Source organism: Dipodomys spectabilis, unplaced genomic scaffold, assembly GCF_019054845.1.
Source record: "Dipodomys spectabilis isolate Male_0828 unplaced genomic scaffold, ASM1905484v1 ptg000365l, whole genome shotgun sequence".
In the NCBI taxonomy this organism is placed as follows: domain Eukaryota; kingdom Metazoa; phylum Chordata; class Mammalia; order Rodentia; family Heteromyidae; genus Dipodomys; species Dipodomys spectabilis.
In genome coordinates, this window is record NW_024871042.1 from 14,159,090 (window position 1) to 14,179,393 (window position 20,304).

The following is a 20,304-nucleotide window of genomic DNA, read 5'->3' on the forward strand; positions in this document are numbered from 1 at the left end:
ACCAAAGACCCAGAAATGAATCTGCAGACCTAGAGCCACCTAATCTTCAATAAGGAAGCCAAAAAACTAGAAGATAGCCTCTTCAATAAATGGTGCTAGCAAAATTGGTTAAACACCTGTAGAAAACTAAAATTAGATCCTTATATATCACCCTGCACCAGAATCAACTCCAAATGGGTCAAAGATCTTGAAGTCAAAGCAGACACCCTGAAAATATTACAGGAATAGGAGCAACTCTAGGGCTCTAAGTCAAAATTTTCTTAATAAAGACCTAGAAACACAACAAATCAAAAAAAAGGTTAGACAAATGGGACTGCATTAAACTGCAAAGCTTCTGCATGGCAAAGGACATAGCAAGCAAGATCAATAGAAAGCCCACAGATTGGGAGATCTTCACTAGCCATACAACAGACAAGGACCTCATATCTAAAATATACTTAGAACTCAAAAAATTAAATCCTCCAAAAACAAATCCTCAAAGAAACAACTTCCCCATTAATAAGTGGGCTAAAGATTTAAAGAAAGACTTCTCTGAAGAGGAAATAAGAATAGACAATAGACACACGAAGAAATGCTCAACTTCTCTAGCCATAAAAGAAATGCAAATCAAAACAACATTGAGATTCTACCTCACCCCAGTTAGAATGGCTATAATCAAGAAATCTAGTAACAACAGATGCTGGAGGGGATGTGGCCAAAAGGGAACCCTACTGCATTGTTGGTGGGAGTGTAAACTTGTTCAACCACTCTGGAAAGCAGAATGAAGGTTCCTCAAAAGACTACCCAGAGCTCCCCTAGGACCCAGCAATCCCATTTCTGGGCATTTACCTAAATGATCACAAACAAGGCCATACTAAAGCTACCAGCACAACTATAGCGGCATTATTCACCATAGCTAAGATATGGAACCAACCCAGATGCTCCTTAATAGATGAATGGATCAAGAAAATGTGGTATATATACACAATGGAATTCTATGCTTCCATCAGAAAGAGTGACACTACCCCATTTGTTAGGAAATGGAAAGACTTGGAAAAAAATCATATTAAAAATCGTATTACGTGAAGCCAGACCCAAAGAAATATTGCTCCCATGGTTTCCCTTATTTGCAAAAATTAGTATAGGTCTAGGATAAATTGACCAGACAAGTAGAAAAGCTCTAAAACTATGTAAACATGACCATATAAGATGATGCTAAGTGAAATGAACCCCAAGATATAGACACAAGAGGTCTTTCTTTGTTGTTGTTTTTAATGTACTATGTGGTGATTTGTTTCCTTTGTATGTTCTTCCCCCTATGGTATATCCCCTGTTGTCATTGTTTTTATTTTGGTGCCATGCATCTTGTATATACATTTATCTAATTTGAGGAGGGGAGAGGGAATAAGAAAATACTGCAACAAGGACAAAGGATGACCCATTGCAACAACAATACTCTCACAAGACACTATGTTGGAAATGAACTTTACAATTTTGGTGGGGGAAGGTGGAGGGAGGAGTAAAGAAGGTAGGGGAGGGAAGGGATAATAGGAGAAAAACAAAGGAGGGGTTAACAATGCCCGACAAGAAATTAACTAATTACCTTACTCTGTACCCCTCTGTACAGCATCTTTACAATAAAATAAAGTAAAATAAAATTGAAGGGTATTAGCTATTATTAGAGGCTCATGCCTCCTAATCAGGAGGCTGAGGTGTGAGGATCAGGTTTGAAGCCAGCACAGACAGGAAAGGACACAAGGAAAGCTTGTGGTGTTGTAGCTCACATGGCAAGAGTAGTAGTCTTGAGAAGAAAAGCTCAAGAACAGCGCCCAGGCCCATTCAAGCCCTAGGACTGGCACACACACAAAAATAAATACATAAAAAATGGAAGGGTACTAACAAACCAGCTGGGCCAAAGAAGAAAAAAACCTTGAGATTCAAACTGTGCAGCAATCAGTGAAAGACCAACTAGAAATGACAATCATTTAGTCACATATTTTAATATACAGTTCTTTCTTACTGTTGTAGAACAATGAAGACACCATATAAACATTTAAAGGCCTTACTTCAGCTTTCCCACCTTATCATACAAATTTCCTGGATTTCTTTTGTCATCATCATCACTGCTGTCCTCCACAGGTGGATTTTCCCTTTTCATGTCATCTCCCAAATAGTGCTCAAAAACATTTGAAAATGCAATTGCAGACAGCATACAGACGACTGGAGTCAAAGTCAACATCAGCCGTACCATCACTCCAGCAAAATAGACAGCACTGATCGCATACAGAGCAACTGTAAAGACACATTTCTCTTACAACACTTTGAGGGAGAAATGTTCACAGAAAACTAAACTAGGTCTTTAATACTGAAAGATACAAAACAATCTCAAAGCTGACAAATGTCTCCCAAAGGAATTGTTTCTAAATTGTTAATAATGACCAAATATACTCACTTTAGCATTTATTTACAACTAATGCTGACTAAATCAAAACTAGTTTAGAGAAAAGTATTCAAATCTTATTACAGTTATAAGGAAATAATTATTTGTCAATAGCATAAATTATAACATTCAGAACTGACAGATGAAAATGTTACTTGCACATTGTACCATTAAAGCACATCAAATTTATATAATCAAAATCTGAAATGAAAGGCCAGTGGCATAAACCTTGCATAAAAGCAAAAATGGATAAAAAGAGCATTAAGATATTATTATTGAAATGAATAACTTGTAATGCCACTTTTTAAAGAGCATTAAAAAAAATTAGAGCCAGGTGCCAGTGGCTCACGCCAGTAATCCTAGCTACTCAGGAAGCTGAGATCTAAAGACTGTGTTCAAAGTCAGTCTGGGTAGAAAGGTCATGAAACTTTGATCTCCAACAAGCCACCAGAAAATTGAAAGTGACACTGTGGCTCAAGTGGTAGAGTGTTCACCTTAAGCTGAAGAGCTGAAGGACAGTGCTCAGGCCCAGAGTTCAAGTCCCATGACCAAAAAAAAAAAAATCCCAATAGCCATAGTCTTCTAGACAATGTATGCCAATAAGAAAAAATTTTATTATTTCTAGTTGGAGGCTTCACAAAAATCACTGAGCTCCTTTAATCATGTTAGGCTATTTAAACATTTTTCTTTTTTTTTTTTTTTTTGGGTCCGAACTCTGGGCCTGGGCGCTGTCCCTCAGCTCTTCAGCTCAAGGCTAGCGCTCTACCACTTGAGCCACAGTGCCACTTCTGGCTTTTTTTCTTTTTGCTTATGTGGTGCTGAGGAATCAAACCCAGGGCCTCATGCATGCAAGGCAAGCGCTCTACCACTGAGCCACCTTCCCAGCCCCTATTTAAACATTTTTCTTGACCATAAAAATTATGCCACAATGAGTATGTTTATATGCATGCCCCAATGCACTACTTACTCATTGTCTATAGTTAGAACATTATAATAACGTCATTACATACTCTCAGTAGCTGCTCCCTCCACATAAAAAGGGTAAGCACTATTTGGATTTCTAAAACACTCATTTCCTTCTGTTCAATGTTAAAATTTACAGAAATGAATTATATAAAAGTAGCCCCATTTATCTATACTTGTTTTTATTTTCAAAGCTCACAGCTAGTGCTCTTCCACCTGAGCCACACCATCAGGCTTTTTGCTGGTTAAATGAAGATTAAGACTCTTGAAAATTTGTGTGCCCAGATTGGCTTTGAACCATAAACTTAAAATCTCAGCCTCCTGAGTAAAGATTATAGGTTGGCATATATCTTACCTATATATATTATATATATAGGTAAGATATTATATATTATATTATATATAGGTAAGATATTATATCTTTTTTTTTAAAAGACATATTATTCTTTCTATTTTTTATTTTTTTTGGGGGGGGGGGGGGGGTCTGGTAGTGGGACCTGAACTCTGGGCCTGGGCACTGTCCCTCAGCTCTTCAGCTCAAGGCTAGCTCTCTACCACTTGAGCCACAGCGCCACTTCCAGCTTTTTTCTTTTTGCTTATGTGATGCTGAGGAATCGAACCCAGGGCCTCGAGCATGCAAGGCAAGAGCTCTACCACTGAGCCACCTTCCCAGCCCCGATATTATATCTTACCTATATTATCCATTTATTAATTGCTGTGCTGTAGTTCACTATAAAAAATATCTACATTCTTTTGCTGATGACCTTTGGAATGTTCCTAGTCAGTAGCTATACTTTGATTATAATTCTCGTTAGAGTGCTTTAGAATAGTATTCTGAGGTGTTAATGCACTCACATCCTGGTATTATTACTGGCTTATGTGACCCTGTGCATGTTACCAAGCATTTGTTTTTAAGTTTTTATTATATGCCAGCCACAGGAACATCTTTTTTTTTTTTTTTTTTTTGAGAAAGTAGAGTTAGTATTGAAATTTTAACTTAAGGAACAGAGCCACATCCTTAACTTTCTTTCATTTCTGTTATTTTTCAGGTTCAGTCTCATGTTTTTTGCCTGGGGCTGGCCTCAGACGCTGAGTCTTCTACCCATGCCTGCTGCATAAAAAATGAATACTATCATGCCCAGTTTAAGATGGGGTATTAATGTTTTATCCAGGCTTGTTTTGAACCAAGATCTTTCTGATCACTATTTTTTGAGTAGCTAGGATTACAGGTACAAGTCACTACACTGAGCCTCATGGCACACTAAGTATTTCCTTCACAACATTCGGCTTTTACATATTTGTATTTCAAGTATTGTTAACTTAGAAACATATACAAATACTATCAAGAGGTTATTCACTGGAAGGCAATCCTTATTTTAAAATGTAGTTTGTGCATAAAAACTTAGAAAATGAACTTAAAATTACACTGTCAATAAATTTATAATTTTCAATTTTCCAACAGACAAGAGTGATATTAATCTTAGGGACTATAATGAATTTGATGTAAGATATAAATTTCATGTAAGTTCCAAGATAGATAATAATTAAAATTCAATTAATTTGTCTTAACTGCAACTATGCACAATAGTTAAGAAAATTTATCTTGACTACATAGTAAAAAACAAAACAATCTCAAAATGATTGTTCCAAATCAAAGTGAACATTAAAAAAATCTCTCTTACCAAATACTCTTTCATCATTGATATTTTTGATGCAGAACCATAAGCCCGCTGGGAAGGTACATACAAGAATATGTAGGTCAAAGAAGAAAGATACCCAAGTTGTAGGTTGATGTTCAGATACTGATGCAATAATTGGAATGTGTATTTTTGCATACCTGATATAAAAAAATATTATTTAGTTAGTATTACAGTTAAATAACGAGAGGAGTTCTTTTTAAAGGAATAAATTTTCTTTTATTGTAAACATCTCTATCTATTCTTGTTTAAATATATATCTGAATTTCACTAGCTGTTATGGAAATAAATGTTTGGTCTACTAAAACCAGGGCTAGTCCCCAAGATATTTTGGCTCTGGTTTTTAATATAAGTATCTATGCTTATAAAGAAACCCACAGTTCATTTCCATCTCCTGCATCAATGACTTTTTACCAGTTTTTGGACTTTATTAGAAGAAATACTGTACCCAGTAAGATATTCTACTTCCTCAATGCCTTCCTTGAAAAGATTTCAAAGAAGTCAATTAAAGCTTAAAAAGTCAATAGAGCAAGACAAATATAACTAGCAAAAGTTAAGCTAGTAAATTAACTATTAGGTTAAACCTAATGGTTATAATCATCAACAACTGTATATCCCTCAAATCCTCTATTTTAAGGCTGAATTCTTAAGATTTGCTTTAATCATTCCTATATAATTTGCTTATGTCCTTCAGTTAGACCAGAGACACAACTAATAAATTGTGGCAGGTTTTTATTGGGTCACCTAGAAAGTAACAAAGACAAAACAGAAGGGAAGGAGTGGGAAAATAATCTTCAATAGGCATTTTCTTATTCCTAGGAAAACATTTTAGAGGCCATAAGCTTTACTGAACTGATTGACAATTCAAAACCAAATATTTTTGCTTATTTTATAGTAGTACTCTTAAAAATGCAACAAATATTCTCTAGTGTAATTTGCACTATTTTACAGAAGAACCAAGAATAATATGCTATTAGAAAAAAATTCATTTTCTTCATGTCTGTGTCAAATGGATTTATAAAACAGCATCCACCCTCAACAATTAAAATTCAAAGACTAAAGATAGAGGCTTTATTAAAAAAAAAACAAACCTAAAAATCCCCAATCATAAATTGTATCTGAATGTTTTAACAAAACTAAAACAATGAGTTTTTCATGAAGAACATAAATATGTGAATAATATATGTTTATACTAAGTACATAAAAATAGGTAAGAAAATATAAGGGATTCAATATTTACTAAACTAGGATATTCCAGTTGTTTAATGTTACTTTAAGTATTGACTGAAATGCTGTTAATAGAAGAACAGAAGAAGAAAGTGCAGTTTAGTATGAAGTAAATAATCTATCTAAACTTACCCAGTATCCCATAATGAATAAAATCTGCCACTCCATGGTGCAATGTAACCTTGGAACAAAAAAAATACGAAAGAAATTATCCTCTTTTTAAAATTAATTTGTAAAACTTCAAGGTTGTTTTTCATTTTGAAGATGAGGGCTTAAACCCTGCACTTAACAGGCAGGCGATCTATCACTTAAGCCATATCCTCACCCCATACATGAAGTTTATTTACTTTTAAGTATGAATTAATTTTAACTTATCTTCAAAAGAATTTCAGTTTTCATTTTTTTCTGTTTGGTAGTAACAGGGTTTTAACTGAAGGTCTCACGCTTGCTAGGAAGGCATTCTACCATTTGGGCCATGACTTTAGTCCTTTGTGCTTTTTTTTTTTTTTTTTAATTAAGTCTTGTGTTTATGCCTGGAATGCAATCCTTTTTTTTTTTTTTTTTTGTCATGGGACTTGAACCCTGGGCCTGGGCATTGTCCCTCAGCATTTCAGCTCAAGGTGAGTGCTCTACTCTACTGCTTGAGCCACAGCACCACTTCTGGTTTTCTAGTGGTTTATTGGAGCTAAGAGTCTCATGGACTTTCCTGCCAGAGCTGGCTTTGAACCATGATCCTCAGATCTCAGCCTCCTGAGTAGCTAGGATTACAAGCGTAAGCCTGGCTGTGGAATGCAATCTTATTTATCCTTCCCATATAGCTAGGATGACAAGTGTGTACCACCATGCCTAGGTTTTTTTTTTTTTTTTTGGTCGGTTGTGGGGACTTGAACTCTGGGCCTGGGCACTGTCCCAGAACTCTTCAGTTAATGGCAAGCGCTTAACCACTTGAGCCATAACACCACTTCTGGTTTTCGGATGATTAACTGGAGATAAAAGCCTCATGGATTTTCCTGCCTCAGCTGGCTTTGAACTGCGATCCTCAGATCTCAGTCTCCTAAGTAGCTAGGATTACAGGCATGAGCCAAGCGCACCAGCTACCATCATGCCTAGTTTTAACTGATTAATAATGAATTAATTAAAAATATCTTCAAATTTTGATCCTTCTGCTTTCTACTTCCCAAGTAGCTATAATCAGATGTATGAGGCAATGAGCCTGGCCTCAGTTTTCTTTGATAGGTAATAATCAGATAAAAAAGGCAATAGCCAAGTAATCTTCGAGTTGACTATACTTTAAAAGAAGGTTTAGGTACTAAACAACACTGAATAATTTTTTTTTGAAAGGGGCTGAAAATGGTTAAATGATCTAACCCAGTATGCCATACCCCATTAGATAAATTATAAGGATGATTTAAAACACATTTGCTTCCATTCCTTCAGACCCTCATGGATTTTTATGAACTTCAATAATCAAATAGATAAAATACTCTATTATAAAGAATTAGACTTCTTTTTCAGGACTGGTGAAGTCAGGATTAAGAGAGTAATCCAGAAGCACACTGAAAGTGATTTGGTGACTAGAGAGCCTAAAGCAGCAAAATTAAGAAAAACTTTAAGTGGAATAAATTTTTTTTTAAATCTATGGAAAAATGCCTTTTTGAAAAATAATCTAGAGACAAGATTCACATCATACAAGTGATAATACCTACCTGTATAAGTCAAATAGATGACGCTAAGGAACACAGCACCTGCAGCCAGTGATACACCCAAAAAGAAAAGTGTCTGGAACTCTTGTTTTGTTAATCGGTCTCTCAGATACTGTAAGAAAGCATAAGCTTGCAGCAATGCGAAGACACCTAATTAAAGATAAAGGTCATATAAATATTCAACAAAGCGCTTTCCAAGGCCATTTAAAACTTTTCACTTGAAAGAACTTCTCAGAAACTCTAGATGAAATCCATCTAGATAGATCTAGATAGATCTAGATATCTCATCTGGACAAACTTTTCCTTTGTCAGTTATAGTTCACCAACCCATTAATAGATCCAAAGCCAAAACCCAAAAATCCTTTTACACATTTATTTTTTCCAAAATGATTAGACTCTCTTTTATGGCAAAAGCCAAATCCTATTAACAAATAAAGCCTATTTAGTGACATGTTTTGGGAGTTGGGGTAGAATAAGCAAAAATGTATCATAAAAAAAAAAAATCCTAAGATCTGCTTCGCAGAAGAGTACAAATAACTTAGATCAAGGAAGACCTGATTTTATAGTTACCACTTACAATCAAGCAGTAAGGGGCTTTGGGACCAGCTATATCAAAATATCAAAATGTGAGCATTTGAGAAAACAGCAGAAGCAGGAGTTGTCTCTCTGTTGTACCTCAAAGTAGGGTATAAAAGAAGTCACTAAGCTGCCTCAAACCAGATACTAATGTCTTCATTCCAAATGAGACTTCTTGAAATCCAGAGGAAAAAAATAAAGACACAGAGATGCCAAACATAAGAAAACAGGACTTGCTGAATTTTCCAGTTTATTAGCAGTATTAGATAATTTTTCATACTCTTAGATAATCTATTAAATAATTAATATGAGATCATCTTTGTCCAATTGTACTTCTACATCATTACTATCTACTATTGTCAAACCTAAGTATAAAAATATAGCTTTCTCTTGTTTCTTTAGACTTTCATGAATGAAATAGCTTGTTTTAAATAAAGTTGTATTTTCTTCTCTTGTCAAAGTGTATTGCTACAGAGCTCTCAGCCATCAACTTTGAGATGATTAAAATATAATCATAAGAAGGAGGGCACAAAATCAGAGGGAAACAGGGGAAAAATACAACAGAGGAGCCCATCGGCTGCACTGGACATTTATAAAAATGAACTAAACAACTCAAGGGCAGTGATGGGAGGAAGGAAATGAGAAGGAAAGAGGGAACAGCTTAACACTTAGCAAAAGGAAAGAAATGTTACATATCACCTGATTTGGAACAAATAGCTGTAGTGTCAACAAAGTTTAGAGTCCATAAGCTTTATATACCACAATATTGACAATGAGCCTCATGAAGGTTAAAATGTGTTTGTGACTTTAACTAAGGATCACTGTACCACAATACTGTAAAATTTGTGAAATTTACATAGTCATTTAATCTCAATAAAAATTATTAAAAAATATAATCATCTTTCCTCCTACATTAGAAATGTAAAATGACTGCTAAGATAAATAAAATTAAAGTGCTAGTATATACCATTTAATTACAAAAATGTACATGACACAAAACATTAAGTGTAAAAGTTTAAACAAAACAGACAAGATCCCTTATCTGTCTGAATTTTTAAAGTAAATTTTTAACTTTAAGAGTTATTTTCAAAAGCCCATTTTAGGATAAAGATTAAAAATTAGAAATCAAAGATTAAAACATTTGTGCAACTACTTAAAAATTTCAAAAGTCTAAAAAAAGATTTAGACATTAAGAAATGTAACAATGCATATGCACACAACAGATGGCTGCATATATAAATATATTACTATTGTATATTCAAAACTGAATATACGTTTTCTCTTTATCTCTCATTATTACTTTTAACTTTTCGGGTGGTGGGGGAGGGCGTCAAACCCCACTGAGAATTTGGTGAGAGATGTTAGATAACATCCTTCTCAAAGTTCTACGTTGAATATAGGTTGAGCACCTGAAAAGGAGAAATCTCAAAAAAAATTTTGAGCACCAAAATGACACTTAGAAAGTTATAGTTTCATAGCATTTTGGATTTTTAGGATAAAGGATGCTCAGAAGATAAAGTCTATGCAAATACTTCAAAATCTGAAACACTGATGGTCTCAAGCATTCCAGTAAGGAATACTGAACCTGAAATGGTATTTGTAAAATGTTATAAATAAGTAGCCATGATCATTAACCTTGAAAGGAGAATCTCTGACAAAGCTTTATTTATAATCTCCCACAAGTGGGACTCATATTATTTTGGTGGTGGTTGTTAGTTTTTAAAAAAACAAAATCTACAAACAACACCCCAAAATAACAAAAAAAATCTAATGCTTTCGCAAGACTGGCCAATCAAAGAGTGATATATTCTTTAGAAAAGGAAAAAAAGTTTTCTTTCTCATACCTGCAGCTGCCATATGTTCACTTGTTCTGATTGGCTGGAATCCCACAAAAGGTATCTGCATGGATAATATTAAACCCACAATGTAGAAAGTGCTATATGCTATGAAGACAAAACAGGAAACAAGAGTGGTTTATTATTACTGTAAAGTACTGAAAACATATAAATCTTTTTAGCAAATTAATTTTTTTTTGTTATTATAAAGGTGATATACAGAGGGGTTAGTTATAGCTATGTAAGTCAGGTATCTTTCTTTTTGGACAATGACCAAGTGTGCTTTACTTTTTTGCTTAAACTTATTAATTACATAACAAATCATGAATATTCTGTCAATTAAAAAATATAATTTTAAGGGCTTTCTGCAGAACATTACTTAAGACAGTTTAAGTATTATGTTTCCTTTCTAACAAATGGAATCAAGTTTTTTCTTTCTAACAAATGGAATCAAGTTTTTTCTATCTACTATTGGTAATCATGGACATAATATTCCTGAAGTGATAAATCCTTACCATTACCCAGCACACATGAACACCTGCAATTTTTTTTTTTTTTTTGGGTCCAGTCATGGGGCCTGAACTCTGGGCCTGGGCACTGTCCCTCAGCTCTTCAGCTCAAGGCTAGCGCTCTACCACTTGAGCCACAGCACCACTTCCGGCTTTTTTCTTTTTGCTTATGTGGTGCTGAGGAATCGAACCCAGGGCCTCAGGCATGCAAGGCAAACGCTCTACCACTGAACCACCTTCCCAGCCCCATACCTACAAATTTTTTTACACTTACACTTTGTATTAATTAAAAACTTATCACCAAATTTTCTATGAATAAAGAAAAAAATCAAGCACATAAAAGTCAAGCCATTAAATGGACTAGTTACTAAACTTAAAAATCTTATATAGAGATGGCGCAGGTGGCTCACACCTGTAATACTAGCTACTCAGGAGGCTGAGATCTGAGGATCATGGTTCAAAGCCAGTCTATGAGACTCTGATCTCCAATAAACCACTGGAAACCTGGAAGTGGTGCTGTGGCTCAAGCAGTAGAGCGCTCACCTTGAGCTGAAGAGCTGAGGGAAAGCGCCCAAGCCTAGAGTTCAAGCCCCACGACTGGCCAAAAAAAAAAAAAAAATCTAATATAGAAAAATGATTTGCTCTCAGCTTATGGCAATCTTAAAACATAGGCAAACTGAGAAGAGATTACAAAAAAGGCTGTTAAAAAGGCTGTTTTTCATTCACCTGTTCATACATCATAATTAAAAGAGTATCTATTTGGAATCACTGAAACTGAAGCCTGATAGGAAGATATAGTTAATCTGAAATAAGTTTAGCTAGTGTGAAAACTTCTACTTATTATCATTATTTTAAATAATTACAATTAATGTACCTATGAACATCACAAGCATTCAATGTTTAGTTTTAAGTGAATTGCTATCAAAAACAAAAAAGAGAAGTAAATATATGAAAAGCAAACTTCTTAAAGTATGCATTGCTGTGCTATTTACTATATAATTAACATAGAATATATTGCTCTTCACTCAATTATAACAATATTTATTTACCTTATTTTAACAGAAACCCAGTAATAGAAGGTATACTAAGCTGTCTAACAAGAGATGACTAGGTTAAGTCAAGAATAAGAAGCTCAAGTATTTAATAGGAAGAATGAGAATAAGTGAATAAAGCTTCCAATAACTTGAAGCTAAAGGAGGACTATCCATTAACAGTACAAATAACCCACCCAGTAGTATACTTTCTACACACATTAATGTTGTCATAGTATTACCCTCTATGAAAACAGTCAATGTGAAATGCAATTAAGTAAATAACAATCTCTCATTGTCACATGATTTGAACTGCCAATTAACTTGACCAGTGTGTCTTCCAGTTAAAATTTCTTTTATAAATCAATCACATATTGAAGCAGAACCAGGGGAAAAGGAGGACAGAGAGGATGGGGATTACGCTACTATGTGACCTCAAATTATGTTAACAAGTACTTCAACTGTTTCAATAAAATTGAGCAATACTTGTAAGATCCTTCTTCAAAATACTAAAGTAAGACTCTAGGACCAAAGAGCCTTTTACAGCTCAGAAAATAAACCTTTAGACAAACAGTATACACAAAACATTACTAGGAAAACAAGTCCTGAGAAGACTGGTTTTCATGACAGTTAAGTCAACTACACCCAGACTGGTTTTCATGACAGTTAAGTTAACTACACCCAAACATGACAGTCACCTTAGAAGCCTGGATTTGTCTTCCTTATAAAATACAAATAAAAAAAAAGAAAATCAGATGTTATAATATCACAGTATTTGGATTAATAATAATTAGTAATAATTTGGATTAATAGTAATGGTGCAATGGAATGAAAATATTAAATGAAATGAAATGAAGAAAATAATTTCTCTAAACACAAGGTAACATAACAGAACTACTTTATGGTTGATAATTCTGGGTTATTTCACTGACTCCAGTCCCCAAACATTTACCCTGGCAGAAAAGCCCACAACCAGTTGCTCTCCATTTTCCTCTTTCCAGACCATGGCAACCACAAATCTACATCTCTGGATTGCTTTGTGTTTTTTTTTTAATAAAAAGTAAAATATGCTACTTTGTTTCTCAATTATATTCTCTAGAAAATAATCACTAGAAGGTAGGATACAATTATGTGTTTGTGTATTTTTAGTCATATACACATACTCTCTATCTTCTAATGCTACTTAACAATATAAAAATTTTACCAATTGCTCTTCTGGTGGCTAGAAATGCAGTGTATTCTTAGACATTGCTGAATTCATGTCCAAGCAAGTTTATAAAGACTCCAAGCAAGTTCATAAAGACTAAGTCTGACAACATTCTCATTCAGTACCTCAGGGAGGTTCTCATTAATAAAGCATCCAGGACAGGGGATAGCTCCTTAGTGGTACAATGCTTGCCTATGATGCAAAAATTTCAATCCCCAGAATGGAAGATAAAAGAAAAAAGACTATATAAGCCCAACAAAGGAAGTACTTGGAAATGAGGAATTGCAAGGGGAATAGAGCAAATAGAAGGGAGTAGATGAATGAAGGGGAGAGAATGTAGTCAAGAATTCATAGTATAATACCACAAAATTAAGAAAAATAAGGGCAAGGGGATTGGTGGGGGGGGGGGAGATAAAAAATGTTGAAGGGATAACACAGATCAAGATGCATTGTATAAACAAACAGTTCTGTTAAGTGGCAAAAAATAAATTAAATACATACCCTAAAATTTTTTTACAAGTGAGGGAAAGGTTATGCTGGGAGGGGAGAAATGAGAATATTGAAAGGAGTTACACTGATTAAGATGCCCTATTCATAAACTGCTTTGTTGAATGGCAACTCCTTTGTACAACTATTTAAAGAAAACAATATTCCAAAGTCCTCCAGATGCACTAGAATCCAAGTTTAGTAAGAGTGATGGGATAGGTTGAAGCAAAACTATTTCAGGTTATAAAATGGGCCAACTGGGACTTTTGCTTTATAGTTCTGAAATTTCCTATATCACAATTAATCTCATTTATACATAGTCACAAAGGCCAGTGAAAAAAATGTGATATTTGCAGCAACCAAAAGAAAAGTATTTTCATTCAAGAGTATGAAACCCAAGTCATCCCAATCTTTAGTATTTTTTTTTTAAATCCCTGATTCTGAGATATTCACATAGGGGAAGGGAATATGTGTTCTAGCTCATAGTGCCTTGCAAATACATAGGTATTTTCATTAATGGCTGCTTATCAGACAATATACAATGCTAAATACCACAAACTTCTTTTCTTTTTTTGTCAGTCATGGGGCTTGAGCCCTGGGACTGAGCGCTGTCCCCCTTAGCTCTTCAGCTTAAAGCTAGCACTCTACCACTTGAGCTACAGTGCCATTTCCGGTTTTCTTATGGTTTGTTGGAGATAAGAGTTTCATGAACTTTCTTGCCTGGGCTGGCTTTGAACTGCGATCCTCAGATCTCAGCCTCCTGAGTAGCTAGGATTACAGGCATGAGCCACCGGCACCCGGCCATAAACTTCTTAAGACTCCTTTTCTTCTTGACTTTGTAAAATCAGATATACTTCTTAATACCACAAGTTAAAAATCTTATTTACAAATCAACACCTTAAAATATAGAATAATTGGATTCACTTTAGTAAATGGTGAAATAACCAAATTCTTAAAAATGAACTCAACCTTTCCTCCAAAATAAAAACATATGCTTTTCCCTATACTTTATCCCACGGTATTTTAACAATGTGTTTTTAAAAACTGTATCTTAAACCCACTCAATCAACATCTAATAGTCAACACATTTTGAAAATAGAATATGCTACTGTAATGCTATCTATCTTCTAAAAGTTATTTAAGTTAGATGCAAAAATAAACATAATGAAGCAAATACTTTTGAAACTGGTTGTAGGGGAGGGAGGCTTTATAAAATATATAAGAGAAAGGGGATATAAAGTGTGATGATCCACACCTGTGATCCCAGCAACTTGGAAGGCAGAGGTAGGAAAATCATGGTAGGAAGCCAGTCATTCACCTAAGTGAGGTAGGGATCTCTTCATGTCATGAGCACTGAGAAGTAGTAGACAATACTGAGTACTATAATGCTTTTGGAAGACCACAACAATGTATACACTATAGCAACAGTCTCTACAAATTATTCTTCCTATGAACCTGGATCAAACTACTTTCCCCATCTATTACAACTTTCTACCCATCCATTTATTCCCACCTTTTTCTATTTTTAGCACCTGTCAAATAGTATTTTTAAAGATTTGTATTTGCATACCTTAGTTGTACAGAGGGAAGTTCATTATACATTTTTATAGATGCATACAGTGTATACTGACCCAGCACTCCAAAACAACCCTTATACCTTTTTAAATATTCTTTAAACCAGAATATTAAAGCATTCTATCATCAAAGTGGTGAGTGCTAACAAAAAGCACACAGATAATGCTGTAAATCATTTATTACATCATGAAAATGTTACCATACTGCCATCCTGTGGAAACAGAGTTACTGGCCTTCATTACTACACATTGTCCAATATGTCAGAAAAAAAGTTTATTACAAATGCAAAAGCACACATATATTATATTATAGTTTTGACAAAGAAAATCTCTGATCTGGAATAAATAGTAATCTAAACAGAGCCTGAATATGTTTTCAAAGTACTTTAAATCCAAGCATAGCAGGATAAGATTGAACAGAGAAAAGAATGTTATCGTTGCCTTTAAAGGGCTCAAATTGTCAAGACTCTAGAAATTCGGATTCAAATTCCACTGAAATTTTAAGTACTAAGAAGCTCTTACTGTTCTCCAAATTTTAAGTACTTGCTCTCTGGCAAGACAATTTATGTTGACAGTACTCTTGTATAATTTTTTACCAACCATCAAATCATATTAGCCATTTGTGTTGCTTTTCTCTATTATTTTAATGAAAATATCTAACAAAATATTCTTTTCTATCCAATCTCTGTCAACCACATAGAATAAAAGAAACACAGTGTGGAACTACTTAAAATCCATCCAATTTTGTTCTAGCATTGACAAATACAATCAAACATTTGCAAGACTGTTAAAACTTTGATAAATACACTGACACATGTGATCATGTGTTTACCTTGAATTGTGGTGAATATGTAGGATAAAGAATGGTACAAAAGTTACACATTAAAAATTAAATGGGACATACATTCACAAGCTAGGTAGCATAGAAGCATAAACATATTCATTACTTGCAAATAATAGATTTGATCTATAGAATATGAGTGCTTTTTTGGTAAAAACTGTCACAAATATAAAATCTTAAAAGTTTCTTCTTTACAGTATCTTAAAAAACTGTCAATACTGGAATATTACTTGTATAAAATTTGGCTATCCTGAATAGAACACACAAAAAAGAAAAGAGTGTACATTTCAGTTGAGTGCCAGTGGCTCAGGAGATTGAGATTTGAGGATCACAGTTTGAAGCCAGCCTAGCCAGAAAAGTCCCCTGAGACTCTTACCTCAGTTAACCACTCAAAATCCAGAAGTGGTGCTTTGGCTCAAGTGGTAAAACACTAGCCTTGAGCACAAAAAGGCTCAGGGACAGAGTCCAGGGCCTGAGTCCAAGCAACGTAAGTAACCCTCCCCGCCCCCCCCCCCCAAAAAAATAGTGTGAGCTTCAGAATAATTTTTACAAAGTGTAGGACCATAAAGACAAACATTATTATAAGATAAAATTCAAAGAAACACTAAACACTCATACCACTGTGTGCCACCTGAGAAACACAAAGTATTTTGATATATGGATTTTTAGAAATTATCTTTGTTGAAACTATAGGTTTTTTTCTGTATTCAAGATTGTTTTAAAATAAATGAAAAATTACCAATTAGTAGGTTTTTGTTGTTGTACCTGTTTTGTGACTGGGGGCTGTAAGTCCCAGACTTGGGACTTGCCTCTCTCTGCCTCCCTCCATTGGTATTATTGACCTACACTCAAGGACCTGGACTCAGCTTCTTTTTACCTCCCTGGTCCCAACTCCTATGCTGTTCCTCTCTCACCACCATATACCCATATTAGGTTCTATGGGCCTCCTTAAAATGTAAACATTAATAAAAATTTTTTAAAGCAATGTAAACATCAAAGTTTCTTATTTATTTATTTATGGTCGGTCGTGGAGCTTGAACTCTGGGCTTGGGCACTATCCCTGCGCTCTTCAGCTCAAGGCCAAGGCTCCACCGCTTGAGCCACAGTGCCACTTCCGGTTTTCGAGAGGTTTATTAGAAATAAGAGTCTCACAGACTTTCCTGCCCGGGCTGGCTTTGAACCATGATCCTCAGACCTCAGCCTCCTCAGTAGCTAGGATTACAGGCGTTTGCCCGGCTCAAAGTTTTCTCTAGTTATATTAACAACTGATCCTATGGACATTTGCAAAAATTACATTCATAGGGAAAGTAATTTTAAAATAAACTGAATGAAAATAATTCACTCAAATTCATTTAGTTTGGTACTTTGATCACAACCACAAATTTAGTTAGTAGGGCTGAGTTCTCCATTTATCCACCTTTATTTTTCTCCAGGGGAGGGAAAACTATAGAAAGGATGTTATATGCTAAATTCAAAGGACAACTTTATATATAAACACATTATCATGCTCTCAGTATTTTTTAAAGAATCGCTAAAATTAGGACAAAAAATTAAATCCTGATACATTTCGATAAAGGAAGAAGAATACTTGCTCTATAGCTCCACTCTCCATTTATTTTAAGTTCTATTAAATCATTTAGAGAAAATTATCAATTAGAGAAAAACAACAGTGGAGAACTTTAACACAATTAGGACTCCCTGAGATTATTTATTAATCTAACTTTATATATACATATCCCTAAAGCCTTTTAGTTTTTCTTTGCTATGCAAAGAATATTTCAAAGACCAACTAAAGAGTACATTTTTTCCTAGAGTGATTAGAAAAACTTGAGTTACCAAATGTAAGGTGATTTTTTTCAGTTCTCATCCTTTTATCCAGTTCTGATCTCATCTTGGTGCTAAATTTAAGGAGCGCTGAATGCTGCCTTGTGTTTTAAACTTTAATGTAGAAAATACTTTTCCTTGCCCTCCTTAACCACCTCTGACATCTATATGGATTGTCTTCATGATTTACAGGCATTTCACAAGTGTCACAATCTTCTTTTCCTGATTGTATTCCTGTTAAATTACTAAAAACCCCAATTACTTAACACTAAACAACAAAATGCTCATATTTATTCCTTTGTAACCATTTAACTTAAAAAACTTTTTCCTTATACTTTTCCAAAACAAAAATCTAAGGTTGTACTTTACCATTCTTTCTGGACCTCAGTTACTGTTTATTATATAATGCTTTCAGAATAAACAAATATCATAGGCTCATATATTTCAACATCAAAGTTATGTGATTATACAATCATGTATTTATAGTGGTTTATTTAAGGCTCCGACTCAGGCGTTGGCTCTACTATGAGGTACATGATATGTAGCAAATTATCATGCTTCCTCTTCTAACTCCTCATCTATAAAATGCATAGAGTAGCAGTACCAATTTTCTCTTTGCACAAAAAAAGGTCCTAAAATTTGTATGGAAACGTTAAATATTCCAAATAGCAAAAGTAATCCTAAACAAAAAAATGCTGGAGTTATCCAATAGCCATATTAATAAAAACTGATTAGCTACATGCCAAAGACTGAAACTAGACCCGTTTCTGTAACTCTGTATAAAATCAATTCAAAAGAGGTTAAAGAATTAAATGTAAAATATGAAACTCTGAAATTACAACCGGAAAATCACTGTAAAATACAGCCATAGTTAATTACTTTCTGATAGGACTCCAACTGCATAGGAAATAAGAACAAGGATTAACAGTGGGATTATATTAAAAAGTTTTGCAAATTAAAATTTCCAATTACAATTGCCAAAAGCAAGAAACTTGCAGAACCAGAAAAAAAAAATTCATCAGTGATTAAATGGCTAAATATCGAGAACATACAAAGAGCTCAAAAAATTAAACATCAAAAAGAAAAAAGTAACCTGCTTAATAAATGGGCAAATGGACAGATCTCAAAAAAGTACACATGGCTAATAAATATATGAAATGTTCAAAATCCTTAGCCACACAGTTAAGTGCAAACTAAAACTACCCTGAGATTTCATCTTACTCCAGTCAGAATGGGAATCATTAAGAAAAGAGTAACAAGCGGCAGTGAGGATATGGGCAAGGGGGAAAACCCTACATACTGCTAATGGGAACATAAACTAGTGCAGTGACTATCGAAATCAGCATGGAGGTTAACCAAAAAGGTTAAAAAGTTAAAAAAAGCTGGGTGCGGGTGGATCTTGCCTATACCCTAGCTACTCAGGAGGCTGAGATTTAAGGATCACAGTTCAAAGCTGGCCCAGGCAGGAAAGTCTGTGAGACTCTTTATTTCCAAGCAACTACCAGAAAACAGAAAGTAGTGATGTGGCTCAAAGTGGTAGAGCGCTAGCCTTGAGCAAAAGAGCTCAGGAACAGCACCCAGGCCATATGAGTTTAAGTCCTATGACTGAAAAAAATATAAAAACTAAAAAATATCTATCTTTTTATTCAGTCATATCACTCTTGGATATATATTTAAAGGAGTATAAGTGAACATATAATAAACATACCTATGTTTATACCAACACTACTCAAAATAGCCAAGTTGTGGAATCAGCCTAGGTGCCCAACAATCAATGAGTGGATAAAGAATATGTAGTATACAATGTGGACGATTATACAGCAATTAAGGAAATGAAAATGTCATTTGCAGGCAGATGAAAATGGTATCGCAATATTGAACAACATAAGCCTAGCTTAAAAAGGACAAATATCCTATGTTTTTGCTTAAATTTAGACCCAAAATGATAATAACAACAAGAAAATCTGAGTATAAAAGAGGGAACTACCTGACATGAAGGCATCAGCAGGATGGACAAGAGGATGAAAGAGTATTAGGGGAGCAAAATATTTTACATATACATATATATATATTTATGCATGTATGTATGTATGAAGATATCATAATGAAACCCATCAAATACTGTTTGGAAATGTAGTGGAGGAGGAAAGGGTGTTAAAGGAGGAAAACGGTATAGTACACTGTTCAAAATACACTATTTTGATTATCAAAATAAAATCCCCATTCTTTTGACGTATACTTATAAAATATAATTTTGTGAATAAAAAATTTAGAAGAGAATATAGTATATAAAAGGTGGTACATATAATTTCAGTGGTGGATTGTTACAAACTATAGTGAAGCGTCATTAATATACTATTAATCTCTTATTTTGATTTCTGCTGTGATATAAAAAAATTCATCTTCTAAAAT

At 34.3% G+C, this 20,304-nt stretch overlaps 1 protein-coding gene across 1 annotated transcript in view; it reads right to left on the reverse strand.

The window, feature by feature from the left end:
• Stt3b (STT3 oligosaccharyltransferase complex catalytic subunit B) overlaps positions 1-20,304 on the reverse strand; it is a 76,461-nt gene that overhangs the window by 14,107 nt on the left and 42,050 nt on the right. Inside the window, exons 6-10 of the mRNA XM_042666572.1 lie at positions 10,430-10,528; positions 8,013-8,159; positions 6,439-6,487; positions 5,065-5,219; positions 2,060-2,271 (exon numbers count right to left, since the gene is read on the reverse strand). Coding sequence (XP_042522506.1) covers positions 2,060-2,271; positions 5,065-5,219; positions 6,439-6,487; positions 8,013-8,159; positions 10,430-10,528 — 662 coding nt within the window. The remainder of the gene's footprint in view (positions 1-2,059; positions 2,272-5,064; positions 5,220-6,438; positions 6,488-8,012; positions 8,160-10,429; positions 10,529-20,304) is intronic.